The sequence below is a fragment of the Doryrhamphus excisus genome, chromosome 4 (assembly GCF_030265055.1).
Source record: "Doryrhamphus excisus isolate RoL2022-K1 chromosome 4, RoL_Dexc_1.0, whole genome shotgun sequence".
Lineage (NCBI taxonomy): Eukaryota > Metazoa > Chordata > Actinopteri > Syngnathiformes > Syngnathidae > Doryrhamphus > Doryrhamphus excisus.
In genome coordinates this window covers 22,046,868-22,072,538 of record NC_080469.1, presented here as the reverse complement: position 1 = coordinate 22,072,538, position 25,671 = coordinate 22,046,868, and the positions used below count along the sequence as shown (strand labels likewise).

At 38.1% G+C, this 25,671-nt stretch overlaps 1 protein-coding gene across 3 annotated transcripts in view; it reads left to right on the top strand.

The window, feature by feature from the left end:
- nipbla (NIPBL cohesin loading factor a) overlaps positions 1-24,422 on the top strand; it is a 39,902-nt gene extending 15,480 nt beyond the window's left edge. For 2 of the 3 annotated variants that reach the window (XM_058070478.1, XM_058070476.1), the window contains exons 17-49: positions 957-1,060; positions 1,144-1,230; positions 2,546-2,777; positions 4,262-4,413; positions 4,499-4,579; positions 4,668-4,768; positions 6,355-6,484; positions 6,546-6,628; positions 6,706-6,838; positions 6,927-7,070; positions 7,177-7,263; positions 9,004-9,224; positions 9,306-9,408; positions 9,484-9,582; positions 9,660-9,806; positions 11,881-12,015; positions 12,098-12,196; positions 13,515-13,568; positions 13,632-13,740; positions 13,815-13,945; positions 14,033-14,173; positions 15,627-15,720; positions 15,806-15,960; positions 16,891-16,981; positions 18,416-18,589; positions 18,676-18,866; positions 18,964-19,071; positions 21,031-21,231; positions 21,325-21,471; positions 21,537-21,898; positions 21,982-22,156; positions 22,875-23,072; positions 23,154-24,422. In XM_058070478.1, the coding sequence (XP_057926461.1) occupies positions 957-1,060; positions 1,144-1,230; positions 2,546-2,777; positions 4,262-4,413; positions 4,499-4,579; positions 4,668-4,768; positions 6,355-6,484; positions 6,546-6,628; positions 6,706-6,838; positions 6,927-7,070; positions 7,177-7,263; positions 9,004-9,224; positions 9,306-9,408; positions 9,484-9,582; positions 9,660-9,806; positions 11,881-12,015; positions 12,098-12,196; positions 13,515-13,568; positions 13,632-13,740; positions 13,815-13,945; positions 14,033-14,173; positions 15,627-15,720; positions 15,806-15,960; positions 16,891-16,981; positions 18,416-18,589; positions 18,676-18,866; positions 18,964-19,071; positions 21,031-21,231; positions 21,325-21,471; positions 21,537-21,898; positions 21,982-22,156; positions 22,875-23,072; positions 23,154-23,516 (4,832 nt within the window). In that variant the 3' untranslated portion in view covers positions 23,517-24,422. The remainder of the gene's footprint in view (positions 1-956; positions 1,061-1,143; positions 1,231-2,545; positions 2,778-4,261; positions 4,414-4,498; positions 4,580-4,667; positions 4,769-6,354; positions 6,485-6,545; positions 6,629-6,705; positions 6,839-6,926; positions 7,071-7,176; positions 7,264-9,003; positions 9,225-9,305; positions 9,409-9,483; positions 9,583-9,659; positions 9,807-11,880; positions 12,016-12,097; positions 12,197-13,514; positions 13,569-13,631; positions 13,741-13,814; positions 13,946-14,032; positions 14,174-15,626; positions 15,721-15,805; positions 15,961-16,890; positions 16,982-18,415; positions 18,590-18,675; positions 18,867-18,963; positions 19,072-21,030; positions 21,232-21,324; positions 21,472-21,536; positions 21,899-21,981; positions 22,157-22,874; positions 23,073-23,153) is intronic. The other variant, XM_058070477.1, reaches the window with a different exon arrangement.
- Positions 24,423-25,671: the final 1,249 nt, after the last annotated feature.

Sequence of the window (25,671 nt, the reverse complement as noted above, 5' to 3'; positions counted from 1 at the left end):
AATCCAATTGAATCTAATCAAATCAAATCGTACTATTTGTCCACTACTGAATCCTTCTGTTTTCTTAAATATGTTTTTTTTAATTGTATCGTTACCTGAATGCATATCATATCGTCTACAACAGGGGTCTCAAACTCAATTTACCAGGGGGCCACTGGAAGTAGGGTCTGGGTGAGGCTGGACCTATATATATATATAAGAAAAATATTAATAAATATATATATAATATAATAGTCTTCAATGCTTCTGCTATACCCTCCACTTTTTCAGTGCTTTGGTTCTTTGCAAAAGCTCTGAAACATTAAAACATTAAATTATAATAAATTATTATAATTCATTTTTATTTATGATTAAATAGATGTTTAATGTTAATTTTTATTTTTCGACACAAAATAAAATGGAAAAATAAATAAGCAAATCAACAAACAAATGAAACAAATTAACAAATTAATTTTATTTATTATTACATTATTAAATAAATGTTTAATGTTAATTTTCTATTTTTCGACACAAAATAAGACGGAAAAAGAAATAAGCAAATCAAAAAACAAATGAAACAAATTAAATTAATTTTTATTTACTATTAAATTATTAAATAAATGTTTAATGTTAATTTAAATTTTTCAACACAAAATAAGATGGAAAAATAAATAAGCAAATAAAAAAACTAATGAAACAAATGAACAAATAAATTTTTAATTATTAAATAAATGTTTAATGTTAATTTTTATTTTTCAACACAAAATAAGATGGAAAAATAAATAAGCAAATCAAAAAACTAATTAAACAAATTAAACTTTCATATCAAGGCGGGGGCCTTAAACTAGCGTCAAAAAGTTTGAGACCCCTGGTCTACAACAAAGAGATCTCATTCCCAGATGGCTTCAAAATGACGCCATATATGAGCAACTTCTTGTTTGAAAATTTTCACTCACAAATTGGATTATGTCTTGCAGCAGATGACGACGAGATACCTCAAGAACTGTTACTTGGGAAGCACCAATTGAACGAACTGGGCAGCGAATCTGCTAAGATTAAAGCCATGGGCATCACTGGCAGGGTAAAGATATATTTACAAAATATATTCTCATGTTTAAACACCAGTGAATCGCCTTGTTCTTCATGGTTTTTCTCTGCTTTTAGATCCCATCAGACAAGCTTGTGAAGCTGCTCAACATCCTCGAAAAGAACATCCAGGATGGCTCCAAGCTCTCCACCATGATCAACCATGTAAGCTCCACCCTCATTTTGTCGCAAACCTACCCAGGAGAACTGGGTTGTAAAGAAACAAATATATTGTAATAAAACATGCAATAAGCAAAATACACGTCTGCATGGTCTTACGGCTTTTTAGCAGACTTGAACAGATGAACCTGCAGAATGCTTATTTGCATAAATGTTTGCATATATGTTATAAAACATAAAGTGTTGTCTTAAAGCCAAACTTGAATAGACATCCCCAGAGCACGTATTTACATAAACCTTCAAGGATATCCTTTTCTGTGATACACAAATGATCATTAATCCATTTGCAAATTAATCATGATTAATGACCATTTTCTACTATGTTTGAAGTAAGTCCATTTTTGCAGTATTTCTTGAAAAAAACGATAACAGCAAAACATTTGAATCACATTTAGCCATGTTATTAGCAGTGAGAGGTGTTCAAATTTGGATTCACGTTTTGTGTGGGCTGCATGGTGGTCGAGTGGTTAGCACGCAGGTTTTCCAAAAAAACAAATTAAACATTAACAAAAAATTTTTTAAAACTTCGATTTGGTTCCAATTTTCTACAATAAAAGCTCTGATAAAACATTCCACTGTTCTCAAATATCTTACTTTTTAATTTTCTACACAAAATAAGATGAAAAATAAATAAACAAATCAAGAATAAAGAAAAACAATCAATCAGTAATAAATAAATATAATAATAATAAAACTGCAAATAATAAAAACTTAAGAAACCACATATAGTTGGTGGGTAGACAAATTATTTTTTTCAGATTAAAATGAACAAAGCATTATTAGAGCCCTGTAGACATGACAAAACACGACTATAGTCACATTTATACTCTTTTTATTTACAACATATTGCGCAACTGCAGGGTCTTGAGACACATGCTAACTCGCAAACTAGAGAGCTAGCGACCTAAACGGTAGCCTTCAATTATTAAGTTATTTCCTTTGAACTTAAAAAGCCAAAAACTTACCACTTCCACACGGATAGGGAGGATAACTATTAACAGTTATTTAACCTTTAACATGAACATTAATCAAACGTAATAATTTTTTCTGGGTACATGATACCATACAGCATCCATATCAAACTTGCGCGGGCCGCACTAATATTAAACTTTCATATCAAGGCGGGGGCCTCAAACTAGTGTCGTGTTTGAGACCCCTGATTTAGACCGAACATAGAGCTTATTTGTGTGCAACTTTAGCAGGCAATGGTCACTCTGTAGTACAGTAAACCGCCACCTGCACCTATTTGAGGAAACCTGGTATGAGGCTAGAAGAATTCTCACTCTCATTCCAACTGCAGGACCACGAAGCTGAAGACGAGGAGAGGCTGTGGAGAGACCTCATCATGGAGAGAGTGACGAAGTCGGCGGATGCCTGTCTCACGGCTCTCAACGTCATGACGTCTGCGCACATGCCGAAGGCCGTCTACATCGAAGACGTCATCGAGCGGGTGCTGCAGTACACCAAGTTCCATCTTCAGAACACGCTGTATCCACAGTATGACCCCGTCTACAGGGTGGACCCGCATGGTGGTAAGAAGAGTGCTTTCCACTTTTTATAATTAACATTTATTAATCATCATTTGCAAATATTATGTCAATAGCCATTATGTCAATAGTATACATGGACCCAAATATTCCAATTGCATTTGGTTTATTTGCTCAAACGGAAAGAATTGAACAGGGATGAAATATTCCTTTCCCCAATCCGATTGAGGTATCTTGTAACCGCTCAAACGGAAAGTTGTCAGGGTGCGTTCTTCTTCATGGCGTTTTTCTTCTTCTGTTGTTTATTGGCGGTTGGCAAGCAGCTTTCAAATGTGGCCCGCAGGACACTAGTTTGAGGCCCCTGCCTTGATATGAAAGTTTAATCTTAGTGCGGCCCGCGCAAGTTTGATATGGATGCTGTATGGCAGGGGTCTCAAACATGCGGCCCGCGGGCCAAATGTGGCCCGCAGGACACTAGTTTGAGGCCCCCGCCTTGATATGAAAGTTTAATGTTAGTGCGGCCCACGCAAAGTTTGATATGGATGCTGTATGGTATCATGTACCCAGAAAAAATTATTACGTTTGATTAATGTTCATGTTAAAGGTTAAATAACTGTTAATAGCTATCCTCCCTATCCGTGTGGAAGTGGTAAGTTTTTGGCTATTTAAGTTTAAAGGAAATAACTTTAAGGCTACCGTTTAGGTCGCTTGCTCTCTAGTTTGCAAGTTAGCATGTGTCTCAAGACCCTGCAGTTGCGCAATATGTTGTAAATAAAAAGAGTATAAATGTGACTATAGTTGTGTTTTGTCATATTATTATTATTATATTTATTTATTGAATTTGATCTTTTCCTGTTTAAATTGATCCCGGGTGTGTTCTTTCAGCACATGCTCAGATATGACGTAACACGCAGATCCAGACGTTCTTCAGTTTTAAAAATGGAGGCCAGCAATCGGCACTGGATTAAGCAAAGTTTGTTTTTGATTCAAACTAAATTTCAAGACTGGAAAGATGAAAAACTGGCAATACGGAGTTATTCCAACAAGTGAAAGAAAAACTTGGGGAAACCGGTATCACGTGATGTTGATGTTTACGTTTTACTACGCATGCCTTATTGACTATTCTGGTTGATTTTCACGGCGCATGTAGACAAGAGATTGGAATATTCCTTTCTATGGATACCATTGTTTCCTGAAAGGTCATTCGGAAAGGGAAAAACTCGTCATGTAAAAAAAAGTGGCTACTGTGGAGTGTCTGTGGTGTAAAGACTAGCATAGCAATGTAATATTGGTCCGTGTGGCAACACCTACCTTGTTCCTCCGATAGACTTATTGATGCACGTGTGAGTTTGTGGTGCCATTTTGTAACGTTTTTGGTTAGTGGTGTGCCACAAGATTTTTCCAATGTAAAAAAAAAACGTCAAAAAAGGTTGAAAATCACTGGATTATAGGAGAACAAGACTTTGAAACGAGAACATCCTGTGTAAAAAAAAAAAAAAAAAAATGCTGTACATTTCTTGTTTCTTTAGGTGGCCTTTTGAGTTCCAAGGCTAAGCGGGCAAAATGCTCCACGCACAAGCAGCGCGTCATCGTCATGTTGTACAACAAAGTGTGCGACATTGTCAGCAACATCTCTGAGCTTCTCGAGATCCAACTACTTACTGACACAACCATCCTCCAAGTAAAAAGATCACAAAAAACATTTTAGCACACCCAAGACTTCCTGTTCTTACAATATTTCAACATTCTTTTTTTATCATTTTCAGGTCTCATCAATGGGAATCACTCCATTCTTTGTGGAAAATGTCAGCGAGCTGCAGTTGTGTGCTATTAAACTAGTTACAGCAGTAAGTGTTATAATCTTTTACAGAAATTCTACAAAACTGCAGCTTTAAAACGTAAAAACAAAACCACTTCACCATTTCCTGTCTCTAGGTGTTCTCGCGTTACGAAAAACACAGGCAGCTGATTTTAGAGGAGATCTTCACATCGTTGGCCAGGCTTCCCACCAGTAAACGCTCCCTCAGGAACTTCCGGTATTGTGCCTTTTTATTAACTCATTTGCTTACCAAAGACGTATTCAGACTTTTTATTTAAATCCGCGAGATGCAGGAAAAGGTGATGATGCAACTCCACAATAGAAGACATCATGTATGATGCAGTTTTAAGTCGAAAAAAAGCTATAATGTGGCAGAAGTGAATTTTATAAGCGCTCGGCATGCATCTCCATGCAAATGAAACTGAAACTGAAGTGAAAATGCATCTCATTGTGTAGCGTACTTGAGGTTATGCATTGAAGGGCAATTTTAATTTTGCACATGCCCATATGGACACATGGTACAGGTGCAAATGTGAAAATTGTAAGCTCATGGTGTTTGTCAAAAATATTATTTTCATGTAAAACAACAACTTTTTTATATGTTGTAGCATAGATGTTTAGATATTTTGGCAAAATATATATGGATACATTTGTAAGTAACATTGAAAGTAATTTTTCTTCCTTTTTTGGTAGAAAACTAATATTTTGCTGAAACTTAGCTATGTTCTACTGCTGATTACTAAAGAACGGAAAAGGGTAGAGACAAGCTTTTCTGCCTCATGAAAGAGGAGCATGTAATATTTTTTTTGGATATAAATCATATTGATGTAGCTCTCGCACTCACGATTCTGTGCGCCTTGAAAAATCAGTCAAGATCATCAAAAAAAAAATGGCCGGTACGGGTGCGTTTGCAATTGAATGAGTTAACGTGTTTTGTTACCATAATGACAATAAGGACCTCAAACAATGCACAACGATGAGCCAATTCAAGAAACAATACAAGCAGTTGATGTTTGCTAAATACAAGGTCATTGAGGTCATGATGTGCTATATATATATATCACTATATTGACACTTACTATGGTACCCATTATGTCATTGGATGTTCATATCACCTCCTACTTCGGTACAAGGTGCATTATTTAAAAAAAAAAAACAGTATTATGGAAAGCAGGAAGTGAACAAATGTAACAGTTACTGATTGTAAAAGTACCAGATGGAGGGGTAGGATTTAATAAGCTTTGCTTCTTCCTACTCCTTTTGGACATGTGGAACTGTGAACTGATTATGTGATGCATTCAATTGTAATCAGATGCATGTTCAAATGAAATTAAACCATTACCATTATAATTAATTATAATGATAATTATTGGACATCCCTAATTATAACACATTTATTACTATGGTAATAAATGTACTATGTACTGTAAATGTGCATTGGTACCGATTATGTCATTGTATGGTCATATCACCTCACCTGACAAAAATAAAAATAAAATAAAAATGGTAAAAATTAAAAAAAACAAAAACTTAAATTATATTATGAAAGCAGGAAGTGAACAAATGTAACAGTTACTGATTGCACCAGAAGTACCAGATGGAGGGGTAGGATTTAATAAGCTTTGCTTCTTCCTACTCCTTTTGGACATGTGGAACTGGGAACTGATTATGTGATGCATTCAATTGTAATCTGATGCAGGTTCAAATAAAATAAAACCATTACCATTACCATTACAATGACCATTGCTAGCAATGCTGTGTCACAGTAGAGTTCCATGGCCGTATATGCTCTATTTCTTTAAGGTTGAACAGCTCGGACCAAGATGGAGAGCCCATGTACATCCAAATGGTGACGGCCTTGGTCTTGCAGCTCATCCAGTGTGTGGTCCACCTCCCTAATGACAAAGACACTTTAGAGGAGCACGACACCAAGGTAAGAGTACCTTTTAAATGCACATTATATACGATACAATATGTATTTATTTTAATTTTAGGTGGACCAAGATGTGTTGATTACCAACTCGTATGAGACGGCGATGAGAACAGCACAGAACTTCCTCTCCGTGTTTCTCAAAAAGTAAACACCTTGCTGCATATGGATGCATTATGTTCTTCGACTCGGTCTCATATTGTGTTTTTCCGTTTCTCCCCCAGGTGTGGCAGCAAGCAAGGAGAGGAAGATTACCGGCCGCTGTTTGAGAACTTTGTACAGGACCTGCTCTCAACAGTTAATAAACCCGAGTGGCCTGCGGCTGAGCTGCTTCTCAGTCTGCTTGGAAGACTACTGGTTAGTGCGCCCGCACCTAAATGCATCTTCCTTGGACTATGGACATTTCTTTGTAATCTTGCTACTGTAATGTTTGGCTTGCCTACAGGTGCACCAGTTTAGCAACAAGCAGACCGAGATGGCGCTCCGAGTGGCGTCTCTGGACTACCTCGGCACCGTGGCCGCTCGTCTAAGGAAGGATGCCGTTACCAGCAGGATGGACCAGACGTCGATCGATCGCATTCTGCAACAGGTAGAACAACCATTTCTCGTTTTTTTGGCATTTAAGCCACAAGCATACTTGCGTACGTCTACGCTTTGGAGAGATTCATGGTTATATCGTGGCTATCGTTCTGTAGTCTCCGGGTGGTGATGAGACCCAGCAGCTGCAGAAGGCTCTTCTGGATTATTTAGAGGAGAATGCTGACACGGATGCCTCTCTTGTGGTGAGTTTTCACTCAACATATTGTATCGAAAAAGATGATATTTGGCAAGGTGGATGAGTAGCCAGTCATAATATTACAACCAGTCATAATATTACAACCTAAAATAACCTCTATGCTACTAAAATTACATTTTCCCTCATTTTAGGAGTTTATGGGCTATTTTTCTCTCTCAATATTTTGACTTTATTCTTGTAAGATTTGAGATGTTGGTGTTGTTTATTTAAATTTTCAACTACTTTTTTGTTGTACATTAATAATACATTAATTAATTAATGTATTATTAAATATTATTATTATTATATAATAATATATTAATGATATATTATTAATAAATATATTAATAATATATTTATTATTATTAAATAATACATTAATTAATTAATTAAAAATAATACACTAATAATTTTGACTTTATTTCCATAATATTTTGACTATATTTCCAAAACTTACAACTTTTTTCTCTGTTTTGTTTTTCATAATATTACAGCTCTTTATGCTACTGAAGTTGTTATTTTTGTATTCTTGTAAAGTTATGACCTTCTCTTAAATGACAATAATATTTTGACGAGTCTGTGTTCCATTTGTGGTGATTATATTTTGACAATATTTGTTTGTTTGTAGGGGTGTAGTATTATCGAGCTGATATGAGGAATTATGACGTCATACTGATAAATCGGTTAAAAACACAGCTCAGATAACCTCCACCGAGGCGATATTAATCATACTGCATTTTGTCAAATGCTCTGCAAATAAAACCCTCCAAGCTTCAATACATTAAACCAGGGGTCTCAAACACGCGGGCCAAATGTGGCCCACAGGACACTAGTTTGAGGCCCCCGCCTTGATATGAAAGTTTAATATTAGTGCGGCCCGCGCAAGTTTGATATGGATGCTGTATGGTATCATGTACCCAGAAAAAATTATTACGTTTGATTAATGTTCATGTTAAAGGTTAAATAACTGTTAATAGTTATCCTCCCTATCCTTGTGGAAGTGGTAAGTTTTTGGCTATTTAAGTTGAAAGGAAATAACTTGAAGGCTACCGTTTAGGTCGCTAGCTCTCTAGTTTGCGAGTTAGCATGTGTCTCAAGACCCTGCAGTTGCGCAATATGTTGTAAATAAAAAAAGTATAAATGTGACTATAGTCGTGTTTTGTCATGTCTACAGGGCTCTAATAATGCTTTGGTCATTTTAATCTGAAAAAAATAATTTGTCTACCCACCAACTATATGTGGTTTCTTAAGTTTTTATTATTTGCCGTTTTATTATTATTATAATATTTATTTATTTATTACTGATTGATTGATTTTCTTTATTCTTGATTTATTTATTTTTAATCTTATTTTATGCAGAAAAATAAAAATTAAGATATTTGAGAACAGTGGAATGTTTTATCAGCGCTTTTATTGTAGAAAATCGGAATCAAAGCACTGAAAAAGTTTGTATATTTTTCTGTTTTTAATAAATGCGTTTTTTTTTTTTTGGAAAACCTGATGTGGCCCAGTCTTACCCAGACCCTAGCTCCAGTGGGCCCCCAAGTAAATTGAGTTTGAGACCCCTGCATTAAACCTTATCAGCCATTTGAAGCCAGGAGCTTGTTCCTATCGCCACGGCATTTGTAAAGTGCAAACAGTTTGCCAGCAGCAACCCTGAGAGCTAAAGCAATTTATGATATCATCAAATTTAAAGGTACAATGTCAAATGAGTGGATGTTTGTTGACGCCTGTTTTTGCTATCTAGTTTGCCAGAAAGTTCTACATCGCTCAGTGGTTCCGGGACGCCACCACGGAAGCGGAGAAGTCCATGCGCAATCAGAATCCGAAGGATGACGACTCATCGGATGGGCCGCAACACGCCAAGGAGGTGGAAACCACGGGTGAAATTATGCAGCGGGCCGAGAAGCGCAAAAAGTTCCTGCGCACCATCATCAAAACCACACCGGCTCATTTCGCCACTCTAAAGTAAGCCAACGTCAAAGTCCTGGACCTTGTGGTCGTGTTTGCAATTTTTCTGACGTCTTTCCTTTCCTTTTCTTTTTACAGGATGAATTCTGACACTGTGGACTACGAGGACTCCTGTCTGATTGTGCGTTATTTGGCCTCCATGAGGCCGTTTGCACAGAGCTTTGATATTTATTTAACACAGGTAATACTTGGTAACACCTATCTGTATTGATTTCTACTGACTATTCTGATTTCTACCTGATATTTTATTCTTTAGATATTGAGAGTCCTTGGAGAAAGTGCCATAGCTGTGAGGACAAAAGCCATGAAATGTCTCTCTGAGGTCGTGGCAGTGGACCCCAGCATACTGGCTCGAGTATGTGTTGACGTCCATTCTCTCCATTAAGTGTCCTACTGTCGTTTTTGTCGACTGACACGGCTGTGATTCCGTAGTCGGACATGCAGCGCGGAGTCCATGGCCGACTGATGGACAACTCTACAAGTGTGAGGGAGGCAGCCGTGGAGTTGTTGGGCAAATTCGTCCTCAGCAGACCTCAACTCACGGAGCAGTACTACGACATGCTCATCGAGAGGATCCTGGTATGTTTTTCTCCATCGTGGTTCATTGGTCCCAGACTCAACCACAAGAAGTCAATTTCAAGAATATTTTTATACTTAGAGCAGGGGTCTCAAACTCTATTTATTTGGGGATAATGACAATAACAACAACAGGGGGTACCATTCAAACTAAAACTAAAGTCTAAATCCCCATCGTCACTTCCTCCCTACATGTCCGGAATATATTTATTGAAACACACAAGTCTTATTTATCTCTTAAATGGCTTATTTTCTGATTATATTTGCTGTATTGGGGAAAATGAGTGTAAAGGTGACTATAGGGGTGTTATTCTATGTCTAGAGGGCTCTACTACTATCAAACTCAATTTACTTGGGGGCCACTGGAGCTAGGGTCTGGGTGAGACTGAGCCGCAACAAGTTTTCCAAAAAAACACATTTATTAAAAACAGAAAAATAATAAACTTTGCTTTGGTTCCGATTTTCTACAAGAAAAGCTCTGATAAAACATTCCACTATTCTCAAATATGTTACTTTTTATTTTTCTACACAAAATAAGATGAAAAATAAATAAATCAAGAATAAAGAAAATCAATCAGCAATAAATAAATAAATATAATAATAATAATAAAACGGCAAATAATAAAAACTTAAGAAACCACATATAGTTGGTGGGTAGACAAATTATTTTTTCAGATTAAAATGAACAAAGCATTATTAGAGCCCTGTAGACATGACAAAACACGACTATAGTCACATTTATACTCTTTTTATTTACAACATATTGCGCAACTGCAGGGTCTTGAGACACATGCTAACTCGCAAACTAGAGAGCTAGCGACCTAAACGGTAGCCTTCAAGTTATTTACTTTAAACTTAAAAAAGCCAAAAACTTACCACTTCCACACGGATAGGGAGGATAACTATTAACAGTTATTTAACCTTTAACATGAACATTAATCAAATGTAATAATTGTTTCTGGGTACATGATACCATACAGCATCCATATCAAACTTGCGCGGGCCGCACTAACGTTAAACTTTCATATCAAGGCGGGGGCCTCAAACTGGTGTCCTGCGGGCCACATTTGGCCCGCGGGCCGCGTGTTTGAGACCCCTGAGTTAGAGAGTAAAAAACCTGTTTATGACCTTGTAAACACTGTTTTTAACCATTATTTAGCTCCATAGACATGAAACAACAACCCTTTAGTAACCTTTGACCTGAGGTGGCGATTGTCTCATCAGTGTAATGTTACTGACACTTAGTGACGCTTTATTAACAAACAGTGACACAGACGCTTCATATCACTTTTTTTGAATTACTGCAGTATAAACTATGACTGGTTGAGTCACCTCAGGAACAGTCGAGTTGGCTCCATCATCAACGGAAGAGTCATGTTTGCTGCATCTTGTTGACACTAGAGGAGTTCTAACCATGAAAGATGGAAAAACATTCTAACAAAACATCTATTTTGAAATACTTCTAAAAGTCTGCACGGACTATAAATAACTATGCAACAATATATATTTTTGTCACTAATTGGATATGCTGTTTATTTCAGAATGCAGTCTGTGTTAATCGCTTCTGAGCATCTGGAACTGCCACATTCATATTGTTATGCCTGTTGTCATGGAAATCGCTAGGGTTCACCTAGAGTTCACACTCTTTATTATAGTCATATACTGCCACCCAGTGTTGGAAATATGCAACTGCACACAGGAAACAACAACCACTGTTCTCAATGCATTTGGAATGGAATGGAATGGCCTTTATTGTCATTATACAAGATGTACAACGAAATTGGAGAGCTTCTCCTTTCAGTGCAGTAGTCAAGTTTAAAAAAAACAAAAAAAAGTATATAAAGTAGAGTAAAAAAAACAATTTAACAAGATACATACAAGATATCCAAAATATACACATAGTATTGCACAGGAGCATATGCAGGAGCAGATATATTAATTTTAGTGCAATGATCAATGGGTCATAGTGCAATAATGTCTGGTGTATACAGATGAGTGTATTGTAATGGGTTGTTATAAATATAAATAAATATGCACATTTTATTATGCTAATGACCGGGTACGTTTTGGCCGACAGGATACTGGTATCAGTGTAAGGAAGCGAGTGATCAAGATCCTGCGAGACATTTGTTTGGAGCAGCCGACCTTCAGTAAAATCACAGAGATGTGCGTGAGGATGATCCGCAGGGTCAATGATGAGGAGGGCATCAAGGTATGCACCAAATGCTCAACATTTCAATATATTCCATGCAAATTCATCAGCCCACCTTATCTATGATATTTTTTGCTCATAGAAATTAGTGAATGAGACATTCCAGAAGTTGTGGTTTACTCCGACTTCGGCCCACGACAAAGAGACCATGACTAGAAAGATCCTTAACATCACAGACGTGGTAAGTAACATAACATAGTGTTTTTCAATCTTTTTTGAGCCACGGCACGTTTTTTACATTGGAAAAATTTTGTAGCACACCACTAACCAAAAATGTAACAATACGTCTATCGGAGGAACAAGGTAGGTGTTGCCACAGGGACCAATATTACATTGCTATGCTAGTCTTTACACCACAGACACTCGACAGTAGCCACGAGTTTTCTCTTTCCAAATGACCTTTCAGGAAACAATGGTATCCATGGAAAGGAATATTCCAATCTCTTGTCTACATGCACCGTGAAAATCCAACAGAATAGTCAATAGAGCATGCCCAGTAAAACGTAAACATCAACATCACGTGATACCGGTTTCCCCGAGTTTTTCTTTCACTTGTTGGAATAACTCCGTATTGTCAGTTTTTCGTCTGTCCAGTCTTCAAAACATACTTTGCTTAGCAGTCCAGTGCCGATTGCTGGCCTCCATTTTTTAAAAGTGAAGAACGTCTGGATCTGCGTGTTACGTCATATCTCAGCATGCGCTGAAAGAACACACCCGGGATAAATTTAAACAGGAAAAGATCAAATTCAAATCTTGCTAATATTTTATAATTAAACTCGGGACATGTTTTATATAGATATATATTTTCTTTTTTAATAAAACTGGACATATTGCGCAACTGCAGGGTCTTGAGACACATGCTAACTCGCAAACTAGAGAGCTAGCGACCTAAACGGTAGCCTTTAATTATTTCCTTTAAACTTAAATAGCCAAAAACTTACCACTTCCACACGGATAGCGAGGATAACTATTAACAGTTATTTAACCTTTAACATGAACATTAATCAAACGTAATTAAACTCAGGACATGTTTTATATAGATATATATTTTCTTTTTTTAATAAAACTGCACTTGTGAATAAAGTATAGAAGGGTTTAGATTCTGTTCCACAGATGGCGGTAATGCACATGAAAGCTGCTTGCCAACCGCCAATAAACAACAGAAGAAGAAAAACACCACGAAGAAGAAGATACCTGATACCTGAATTGGATTGGGGAAAGGAATATTCCATCCCTGTTCAATTCTTTCCGTTTTTCCGCAAATATACCAAATGCAATTGGAATATTTGGGTCCATATATTCATGGCTATTGACATAATATTTGCAAATGATGATTAATCAATGTTAATGATAAAAAAGTGATATTGGATAATTCCTCACGGCACACCTGGCGGTTTCTCAAGGTACACTAGTGTGCCACGGCAAAGTGGAACAGTTTCACTTCATAAAATGATTGATTGACCAGCTATCTCAGTGACGTTCTATTTCTTTTTCACCAGGTCGCCGCATGTCGAGACACTGGCTACGACTGGTTTGAGCAGCTTCTTCAGAATGTAGGTCTTGTATTGTCGCAAAATACGCAGAAGTGGAAGTTAACACAGTCCCTCTTGTTTTAGCTTCTCAAATCTGAGGAGGACGCGTCGTATAAACCAGCCAAGAAGGCCTGCGTGCAGCTGGTGGACAATCTAGTAGAGCACATCCTGAAATACGAAGAGTCTCTCGCAGGTCTGTAACGCTTTGTATTTAGACTTGACTTTTAAGTGTGCTTGTAAACACGCATGTCCTCTTTCGCGTTGCAGAGAACAAGGGTGTGAACTCCACACGGTTGGTGGCCTGCATCACCACCTTGTACCTCTTCAGCAAGATCAGGGCCCAGCTGATGGTCAAACACGCCATGACCATGCAGCCTTACCTCACCACCAAGTGTAATGTAAGTACTGCATTTCCAGACTTAGCAGTAGAAATACTTTGCCTGTGTATTTCCACACCGACGGCTGTTCTTTTATGTCTTCTGCAGACTGCCAATGACTTCATGGTTATATGTAATGTGGCCAAGATCTTGGAGCTGGTGGTACCGCTGATGGAGCACCCTAGTGAAACGTTCCTTGCCACCATCGAGGAAGATCTCATGAAGCTCATCATCAAATATGGAATGACTGTAGGTGTTGCCACTGCTTTTCTTTAGATATCTATCAGACAAGGTCTTAAATGGTCTTAAAATTCAGCAGTGTAGTGAAGCTGCTGTAGCATGTAGCATGTAGCATGCACTTGGTAGTATACACTAAGTCAGAGGTGTAATGAGGGTCACATACAGAAAATGAAAGAACCCAAAACAAAACACCAACATCTTATTATTATTTTTTTTTTCCCTTTTGGGCAAATATATGAAACATTACAGTGCATTTCTTACATCAATCAAAATATAACTTTACATTATTTAAATTTGTATTCAACTATCTAATAACAAGCCGAAAAGGAGTAGGCTGAAGCAAAAGCTTATAAATGCCTACCCCTTTTTGCAAGATATAATCATGTTCATGCCACTGTCTTGTTCCCCTGTTATTATTATCATTGTAATGTTATTATTATTATTATTATCATTATTGTTATAATCTTTATCATTATTACATCATTATAATCATCATTAATATTACCATTTTCATCATTATACAGTAAACCTCGGACATATCGGATTCAATTGTTCCCACTGGTTTTGTCCGATATAAGCGAAATCCGTTATATGCGTATACCGGAAAATGTCCGTTTTACGCATATATCGGATTTATATCCGGTATATGCGTAAATCGGATTTTATCCGTTATAAAAAGGCACTTCCTTGACTATGTTTCCAATGTACCTGGACACGCAGGCAACGCTGCAAATGACGTCGTATAGCGGCCTGTCACGATTCGGCGAATCGGAGCGCCACGATGCGGCCATCCGATATATGCGAGGGAAATTTAATGGAAATGCATTGGAACGGGACTGGAGATTTTGTCCGAAATAGGCGAAATCCGTTATAAAAAATCCGATATATGCAATGAATTTTTATTGGAAATGCATTACAGAAAAATCGGTTCTTTTTTTATCTGTCCGTTGTGAGCGAATTTCCGATATATCCGAGTCCGATATATCCGAGGTTTAGTGTAGTTAACAATTTTTCGATTTTTTTTTATTTTTAATTATTTAATTTTCCAGACTTCATTGCTTCTTGTAGAGTGCTGTATCATTCCATCTGTTTTCTGAAATCCGCAGTCTTTTTGTGTCAATTTATTAGCCCACTTTTTTGTGACATTTACTTATTTTCTGGATTGCATGTGTCTAATCTTATGCATTAAAAAAACAAGAACTTGAGACTGTGTCTGGACAGGTGACCAACCCAAACATCAGTATCTTCTTGTTAAGCCCTACCTGAGGTTTTTAGACGTGTTTATTAGTTTGTGTGTGTCTAGTCTTGTGCATTAAGAAGCAAGGTTTTAGGTCTGTGCTCAAACCAATTTTTGAAGCAATGATGTCTTGCTGTCCATTCTTACTATTTTTTATTATAATTGACAAAGTGTAATATCTAATTACACCATCTATCTATCTAACTCCATTCCTCTTTTCTATAGGTGGTCCAGCACTGCGTTAGCTGTCTGGGGGCTGTCGTTAACAAAGTAACACACAACTACAAGTTTGTCTTGGCGTGCTTCAACAAATTCTACGGTGAGATACATATTCCTCCGCTCAAATGGAGCTTTACGACAAAACGTGACCTCACCTTTTTTGTTTTTGTTTTTTTTACCTCCAGGTGCACTTAACAAGTTGAAGGTCCAGCATCAAGACGATCCTAACAGCACAACGTTGGTAGCAAACAAGCCTTTCCTGCTGCGATCGCTCTTCACTGTGGGCGCCCTGGCCCGGCACTTTGATTTTGACCTGGAGGAGTTCAAGGGCACCAACAAGGTAATGAGTTAAAAGTGATGGGGGGGGGGGGCAAGCAAACACTCTTCCTTCCTTTCCTTCCTTCCTTCCTTCCTTCCTTCCTTCCTTCCTTCCTTCCTTCCGTTCCTTCCCTCTTTCCTTCCCCCCTACCTTCCTTTCCTTCCCTCCTTTCTTCCTTTCTTCCTTCCTTTCTTCCTTCCTTTCTTCCCTCCTTTCTTCCTTCCTTTCCTTCCCTCCTTCCTTCCTTTCCTGCCCTCCTTTCCTTCCCTCCTTCCTTCCTTCCTTCCTTCCTTTCCTTCCCTCCTTCCTTCCCTCCTTCCTTCCTTTCCTCCCCTCCTTCCTTCCTTCCTTTCCTTTCTTCCTTCCTTCCTTCCTTCCTTCCTTCCTTTCCTTCCCTCCTTCCTTCCTTCCTTCCTTCCTTCCATCCTTCCTTCCTTCCTTCCATCCTTTCCTCCCCTCCTTCCTTCCTTCCTTTCCTTCCCTCCTTTCCTTCCCTCCTTCCTTCCCTCCTTCCTTCCTTCCTTCCTTTCCTCCCCTCCTTCCTTCCTTCCTTCCTTCCTTCCTTTCCTTCCCTCCTTCCCTCCTTCCTTTCTTCCTTCCTTCCTTCCTTCCTTTCCTTCCTTTCCTTCCCTCCTTCCCTCCTTCCTTCCCTCCTTCCTTCCCTCCTTCCCTCCTTCCTTCCCTCCTTCCTTCCTTCCCTCCTTCCTTCCTTCCTTCCTTTTTTCCTTTCTTCCTTCCTTCCTTCCTTCCTTCCTTTTTTCCTTCCTTCCTTCCTTCCTTCCTTCCTTCCTTCCTTTCCTTCCTTCCTTCCTTCCTTGCTTCCTTGCTTCCTTCCTTCCCTTCCCTCTTTCCTTCCTTCCTTCCCTCCTTCCTTCCTTCCTTCCTTCACTCATTCACTCATTCATTCATTTTCATTCGTTTGTTGTTTCACCATCTTTTTTCGGACTGCAGGTTGTCATCAAGGAGAAAGTTCTAGAGCTGCTGCTGTACTTCACCAAACACGAGGACGAGGAAGTCAAAAGTAAAGCTATCATCGGTTTAGGTAATGGAATGGAATGGAATGGAATGGCCTTTATTGTCATTATACAAGATGTACAACGAGATTGGAGAGCTTCTCCTTTCAATGCAGTAGTCAAGTTAAAAAAAAAAAAGTATATAGTAAAAGTATATAAAAGACAATTTAACAAGATATGTACAAGATATCCAAAATATACACATAGTATTGCGCAGGAGCAGACATATTGCAGATATATTAATTTTAGTGCAATGGTAAATGGGTCATAGTGCAAATAATGACTGGTGTATACAGAATGTACACATATGAGTGTATTGTAATGGGTTGTTAAATAAATAAATATGAGTGAGGTAGTACAGTAAACCTCGGATATATCGGACTCGGATATATCGGAAATTCGCTCACAACGGACAGATAAAAAAGAACCAATTTTTCTGCAATGCATTTCCAATAAAAATTCATTGCATATATCGGATTTTTTATAACGGATTTCGCCTATTTCGGACAAAATCTCCAGTCCCGTTCCAATGCATTTCCATTAAATTTCCCTCGCATATATCGGATGGCCGCATCGTTATGCTAATCTTGTTGATGTCACTGGCTATTGTCTTTCTCCTGGCTCCAGATTTAGGACAAATATAAAAGTGAGTGACATCAATAATACTAGCACAGCAGTGAATGATCGGATAAAATCCGATTTACGCATATACCGGATATAGATCGATATATGCGTAAAACGGACATTTTCCGGTATACGCATATAACGGATTTCGCTTATATCGGACAAAACCAGTGGGAACAATTGAATCCGATATATCCAAGGTTTACTGTATAAGCGAAATCCGTTATATGCGTATACCGGAAAATGTCAGTTTTACGCATATATCAGATTTATATCCGGTATATGCGTAAATCAGATTTTATCCGTAATAAAAAGGCACTTCCTTGACTATGTTTCCAATGTACCTGGACTGGGCAATGAAAAGAGACGTTAGGTAATGAGAATTTAACTTTATTTGACTCTGAGCATAAGAAATTGTTAATTAAGCTAGGCCCCGGCAACGCTGCAAATGACGTCGTATAGCGGCCTGTCACGATTCGGCGAATCGGAGTGCCACGATGCGGCCATCCGATATATGCGAGGGAAATTTAATGGAAATGCATTGGAACAGGACTGGAGATTTTGTCCGAAATAGGCAAAATCCGTTATAAAAAATCCGATATATGCAATGAATTTTTATTGGAAATGCATTACAGAAAAATTGGTTCTTTTTTATCTGTCCGTTGTGAGCGAATTTCCGATATATCCGAGTCTGATATATCCGAGGTTTACTGTAAGTGCCAAAATGTCTAAATATTAACTCGGCACACTATGATGCCGCATTGTGTTGCTCTCGGGTATAAGTTTAAAGTCAAGGATTTTTTTATTCAGGCTTGAATTTTGTGTTTTTGTTGTTTCAGGCTTCCTCGTCATCATGCATCCCAGCCAAATGTTTGTGCCTGAGGTGAAGTCCTTGTACAATGGCATCCTGGCTGACAGTGCCTCATCCATCAACCTCAAAATCCAGATCCTCAAAAACCTGCAGACATACCTGCAGGAGGAGGACACGAGGATGCAGGAAGCAGACAGAGAATGTACATTTCAAGACAATACACCTCATGCAACATCAATCAATAAGTAGGAGGGAGATACGTCATTTTTTATTTTTTTTTCTTTGCAGGGAAGAAACTTTCAAAACAGGAGGATCTGAAAGAGATGGGTGACATTTCTTCGGGAATGAGCAGCTCCATTATGCAGCTTTATCTGAAACAGGTGTTGGAGGCATTTTTCCACACGCAGACCAGTGTACGGAACTTTGCTCTCAACGTCATTGCGCTCACGCTGAACCAGGGCCTCATCCATCCGGTGCAGGTGAGCACTCAAACCACCCTCCTGTCTTGGAGTTCAATTATCAAATCGACTGCATTAAATAGCATTCTTTAATTTTCTTTCCATTTAATTTGACAAGTGTGTACCTTACCTGATCGCCATGGGAACCGACCCGGAGCCCAGCATGAGGAACAAAGCTGACCAGCAGCTGGTTGAGATTGACAAGAAGTACACAGGGTTCATTCATGTGAGTCGGCATCTGCATCATCAACCTTGCAATCCATTCATCTTTATCACATAGCGATGCGTATTATTCGTTATTTATCATTTGTATAATGTATAAATACAATTAAGGTATTTAAAATAATTTGGACAGTGTTTCCTGATCTAGTGGCCTCCACTCTTAAAGGCCCCACGCCCTGATGAATTGATGCATACTTCAAATCAAATCAACTTTATTTGTATAGCACTTTTCCTGCAAAGACATGCAACACAAAGTGCTTTACAGAATGAAAACAATTACCACAATTAAAAGGAAAAAACAAAGAAACAAAAGAAAGCCCCTCCTTCCCACCCTCCATACTAGACCCCCCCCCCCCCCACACACACACACACACCACACACAATCACACACAGTAGGGAGACATAGCATGGCACTGAGGATCAAGGAAACGCCACCTTTGGGGCCGTCCACACTGGGAGGAGCTGCAGGCCGTGCCATCGGAGGACCAGCACTCCGACAGACGGGCGGACCCCCACATTAAAGGGAGGAACCCCCAGCCGGCCGGGTCAAAGGGACCCAAGGATGGCACCCCCTCAGCAGACCCGACACAGCCCCCAGTGTGGAGGACCCCCCCTGAGGAAACACTGGAGTTAAAAGCTAAAGACTAAAAGCATAAAATGGGACTAAAAAGATAAAAACAAAACACTTGGAGTTAAAAGCTGAAGACTAAGAGCATAAAATGGGACTAAAAAGATCAAAACAAAACACTGGAGTTAAAAGCTGAAGACTAAGAGCATAAAATGGGACTACAAAGATAAAAACAAAACACTTGGAGTTAAAAGCTGAAGACTAAGAGCATAAAATAGGACTAAAAAGATAAAAACAAAACACTGGAGTTAAAAGCTGAAGACTAAGAGCATAAAATAGGACTAAAAAGATAAAAACAAAACACTTGGAGCTAAAACCTGAAGACTAAGAGCAAAAAATAGGACTAAAAAGATAAAAACAAAACACCGGAGTTAAAAGCTGAAGACTAAGAGCATAAAATAGGACTAAAAAGATAAAAACATAACACCGGAGTTAAAAGCTGAAGACTAAGAGCATAAAATAGGACTAAAAAGATAAAAACAAAACACTTGGAGTTAAAAGCTGAAGACTAAGAGCATAAAATAGGACTAAAAAGATAAAAACAAAACACTGGAGTTAAAAGCTGAAGACTAAGAGCATAGAATAGGACTAAAAAGATAAAAACAAAACACTTGGAGTTAAAAGCTGAAGACTAAGAGCATAAAATAGGACTAAAAAGATAAAAACAAAACACTGGAGTTAAAAGCTGAAGACTAAGAGCATAGAATAGGACTAAAAAGATAAAAACAAAACACTTGGAGTTAAACGCTGAAGACTAAGAGCATAAAATAGGACTAAAAAGGTAAAAACAAAACAGTTGGAGTTAAAAGCTGAAGACTAAGAGCATAAAATAGGACAAAAAAGATAAAAACAAAACACTTGGAGTTAAAAGCTGAAGACTAAGAGCATTAAATAGGACAAAAAAGATAAAAACAAAACACTTGGAGTTAAAAGCTGAAGACTAAGAGCATAAAATAGGACTAAAAAGATAAAAACAAAACACTGGAGTTAAAAGCTGAAGACTAAGAGCATAAAATAGGACTAAAAAGATAAAAACAAAACACTTGGAGTTAAAAGCTGAAGACTAAGAGAATAAAATAGGACTAAAAAGATAAAAACAAAACACTTGGAGTTAAAAGCTGAAGACTAAGAGCATAAAATAGGACTAAAAAGATAAAAACAAAACACGGGAGTTAAAAGCTGAAGACTAAGAACAAAAAATAGGACTAAAAAGATACAAACATAAGAAAAATTTAAAAATATTAGTTAAAAGCCTGATTAAAAAGGTGTTTGTTTTTACACCTGATGACTCTTAATTATGGAAATGATGCTAACTTTCTCCCCCCCTCATATCAGATGAAGGCTGTGGCCGGGATGAAGATGTCCTTCAATTTGCAGCAGTCCATCGAGTTGTCCCGGAGGACCATCATACGAGGCTTCAGGCAGGACGAGACCAACTCGGCTCTCTGCTCGCACCTCTTCTCCATGATCCGAGGGAACCGGCAGCACCGGCGAGCGTTCCTCATCTCGTTGCTGAACCTCTTTGACGACAGCTCCGTGAGTCTAGCAGACCTAAAGCTTAACTAGAGTAAATTGAGTTTGTTTTCAGGCATTGGTCCCTCAACACACGTCCTATTTTCTACTTTTCAGAGGACAGATGTGAACATGTTGCTGTTTATAGCGGACAACCTGGCCTGTTTTCCATACCAGAGCCAGGAGGAACCGCTTTTCATCATGCACCACATCGACATCTGTTTATCCGTGTCCGGAAGCAACCTTTTGCAAACCTTTAAAGAGGTAGGGAATCTAACACAAATGCAAGGTACTAAAATTGTGCTAACATTCATTTCCTGTCTGTCCAGCTTTTGCTAAAGGAGCCGAGGCGGAAGGAGAAGAGCGTCAAGAAGGAGTGGAAGAGCACATCAGACGGGGAGGACGACGAGGACAGAATGAACTGCGACTCCCCCAGGAGTGACGATGCACACAACAGCGAAGACGATGTAGTACAGCGGCCCAAAAAGGCCAGAAAAGCAGTAGCAGGCTCCGAGACTTCAGAGTCCGAATCCGATCTGGACGATCTGAATATGGACGATGCGGAAAAGGTCATGAGGCTCCTCCCAGACAATCCCACGGGCCTTTTGGACTTCGCCAACTCCGTGCAAGGCATCCTTTTGCTGCTGGTGCTCAAACAGCATCTGAAGAACCAGTACGGCTTCTCAGACGGGTACGAGCTATTAAACATCCTTTCAGTTCTCCATTCCAAACTTCTTCTCGTAACCCCTCACCGCATTTTTGGTCTTCTTGCAGCAAAATCCAAAAGTACTCTCCAACAGAGTCGGCCAAGGTGTACGATAAGGCGGTGAACAGAAAAATCAACGTTCACTTCCACCCTCGACAAACCCTCGACTTCATCTCCAACAACATGGCTCGCGCCACGCTGACGGAAGATGTCAAGAGACGTATTGTCAAACAATACCTGGACGTAAGTGATGAACATTTTCATCATTCTATCCTTCCTTTGTTCATGTTAGTTTTCCATAAAACTCGGATTGGGATTCATACTCGCATGCAATCCAATTTCTAAATAACTACATTAAAAAAAAATACAAAAAACAACACCAGCTGCCATTTTACTCACATTATTGCATTATTTTATTGACTTTTCTTTTGACATGTCTACATGATATGCATAAATGTATTGGAATATTATAAGTAATGAAAGAACTTGCAATTTTTTTTTTTTAAACTCCTCCCGTCAACTCTACTTCCAGGCCTCTCATGAAGAACGAGCAGAGCAACAATAATGAAGGGTCTCATAATAATAATTCAAATTATCAAAAATAACAAAACATTCATTCATTCATTTTCTACCACTTATCCTCACGAGGGTCGTGGGGGTGCTGGAGCCTATCCCAGCTGTCTTCGGGTGAGAGGCGGGGTACACCCTGGACTGGTGGCCAGCCAATCACAGGGCACATATAGACAAACAACCATTCACACTCACATTCATACCTATGGACAATTTGGAGTCGCTAATTAACCTAGCATGTTTTTGGAATGTGGGAGGAAACCGGAGTACCCGGAGAAAACCCACGCATGCACGGGGGAGAACATGCAAACTCCACACAGAGATGGCCGAGGGTGGAATTGAACCCTCGTCTCCTAGCTAAAAAAATGTTTTATTTTGTAATTCGACACAGTTCAAGATGCTTATGGAACATCTGGACCCGGACGAGGAGGACGAGGAAGGAGAAGCATCGGCCAGCGCTAACATCCGAAACAAAGCCATAAACGCTCTTCTTGGAGGCTTGGGTTCCTTGTCGGGACCCAGTCCACGCAATCAGGCAGGACCAGAGACGGACGACGACGACAGTGATGGCGACGAAAGGACCCCAGGGGTAAAATAATAGCAAGGGAAACATCAATTGTGTACAAATCACAGTGGCTTTCATTGTGCATTTTATTGTCTCCTCTCTTAGTCCTCTCGGAGGTCAAGGCGAGTAGGCGACCCCTCGGACCCCGGCCGCATGAGCGAGACAGTAGAAGTGATGGACGTTATCGGCCTTTGCTGCCCCAAGTACAAGGACCGACCGCAAATTGCGCGAGTAGTCCAGAAGACCCCCAGCGGTTACACCATCCACTGGATGGCGGGTTCCTACTCAGGGCCCTGGGCTGAAGCTAAGAAGCGCGACGGACGCAAACTGGTGCCTTGGGTGGACACTATCAAAGAGTCGGACATCATTTACAAGAAGATTGCCTTGACCAGCAACCACAAACTGAGCAACAAAATAGTACAGACTTTACGCTCTCTGTATGCAGCGCGGGAAGGAGGAGCTAGCTAATGGCTCCTGCGTGTTTATTGTATTGTTTTGTTTTTTTGTTTTGTCCTTGCTCCCATTTTTTACATTGTTAAAGTTCACCTCCTCCTCCTTTTCCACCTCAAGAGGCCGCCTACAGCCACACAGCCAAACTTCACTGGATTCATACCCTCCTCCTTTGTCATTTTTTTTATAAGAAAACACAAGAGGGCGAGACTATTTGACACTACACACTTTTACATGAGTTATTCTTTCAAGAAAAAGACTTATTATAAGACTTATTATAGTAGAGGGACTGCTTATGTTTGTCTGTGTACAAGTGCAAGAGGATTAGGATCCAGAAGGCATTAAAAAGGAATAATTGGCTGAAATGAGGAGAACCTGGAGGGAAATGTTTTGTCAACATTGTCATGGGAGTTCCTTCGCTGTTGTGCAGCCGATTCTAGTTGCTCATTTCTACTCCCACTGTATCATAGTTTAACACAACAAAAAACTAAAAATGTTTATATCTCTGAAGACAAAAAAACTGTAAAAAAAAAAAAAAAAGAATAAAACCTTAAGTGAATGTTGGAAATTAGTCTTTTTGATGTTCTTATTAAAGTGATTTTCGAGTTTATTATACTACTAGCACCTAATTTTTTTTTCTTTTAGCTTTTAGATATTTGAAAGAAAAACAAAAAAAGAAAAAAAAAACAAGAATTTTTATTTTTGTTCCATTTTATTTGTCCATGCTGTACAATGGCAAGAGTCCTCTGAATATAATTTATTCTATTTCAAACTACGCATGCAGTATATGTGGCCTATTGCAGGAGGATATTTTGTAAATGTAGATTTTGTTGTATTAGGTCACCTTAGTAATAAGAGGAAAGGGGATTCATAACCTTTTTGGTGGAACAAATACTGCAATAAATTTTCTACTTCTCTTTGTCACTTGTCTTATCAAAGCGTCAATATCATCTTTGTATTTTCCCAATGATGATTGTGGCTATACACTTTTTTTTTTTTGCAGTTTCTTCGTATATTTTTGGGGTGAAAATTTTACTTTATTCTCAAAATATTTTAACTTTTTTGTGTTTTCCCCAACCTAATTTTCTATTTTTTTTTTTTACTTTTTTCTTTTAAATTTTAAGACTTAAAAAATGTTTGGTGAAATTACAACTTTTTCACAGAAATTTACATATTTTTCTTAATATCAGGACTGTAATCTAATATGACTATTAGTGTGAATTTATTTATAAATTATTTAGAATTATTTGTTTATTCAATTATTATTTTTGTTTTTTTTCTTCAGTTTTCTTAATTGTAATGAAAATAGCACCCATACTCTACTATGAAATATGTCACAACACTCATTTTAAACAGGACCTATTATGCTTTTTCCACATTTCTGACCTATAAATGTCGCTACAATGTTGTACTATCGTGTTAAACCGAGAGAAGTGTTTCTTTTTTCCAAAATGGTTTAAAACATCTCAAATTAACATTAAGTCTGTTTTTCCCCCTGTGATTCTTCGTATATTTTTGGGGTGAAAAATTTACTTTATTCTCAAAATATTTTAACTTTTTTTTGTGTTTTCCCTAACCTAATTTTCCATTTTTTTTTTTACTTTTTTCTTTCAAATTTTAAGACTTAAAAAAAATGTTTGGTGAAATTACAACTTTTTCACAGAAATTTACATATTTTTCTTAATATCAGGACTGTAATCTAATATTTATGACTATTAGTGTGAATTTTATTTATAAATTATTTAGAATTATTTGTTTATTCAATTATTATTATTTTTGTTTTTTTCTTCAGTTTTCTTAATTGTAATGAAAATAGCACACATACTCTACTACGAAATATGTCACAACACTCATTTTAAACAGGACCTATTATGCTTTTTCCACATTTCTGACCTATAAATGTAGCTACAATGTTGTACTATCGTGTTAAACCGAAAGAAGTGTTTCTTTTTTCCAAAATGGTTTAAAACATCTCAAATTAACATTAAGTGTGTTTTTTCCCCCTGTGATTCTTCGTATATTTTTGGGGTGAAAAATTTACTTTATTCTCAAAATATTTTTACTTTTTTTGTGTTTTCCCTAACCTAATTTTCCAATTTTTTTTTTACTTTTTTCTTTTAAATTTTAAGACTTAAAAAAAATGTTTGGTGAAATTACAACTTTTTCACAGAAA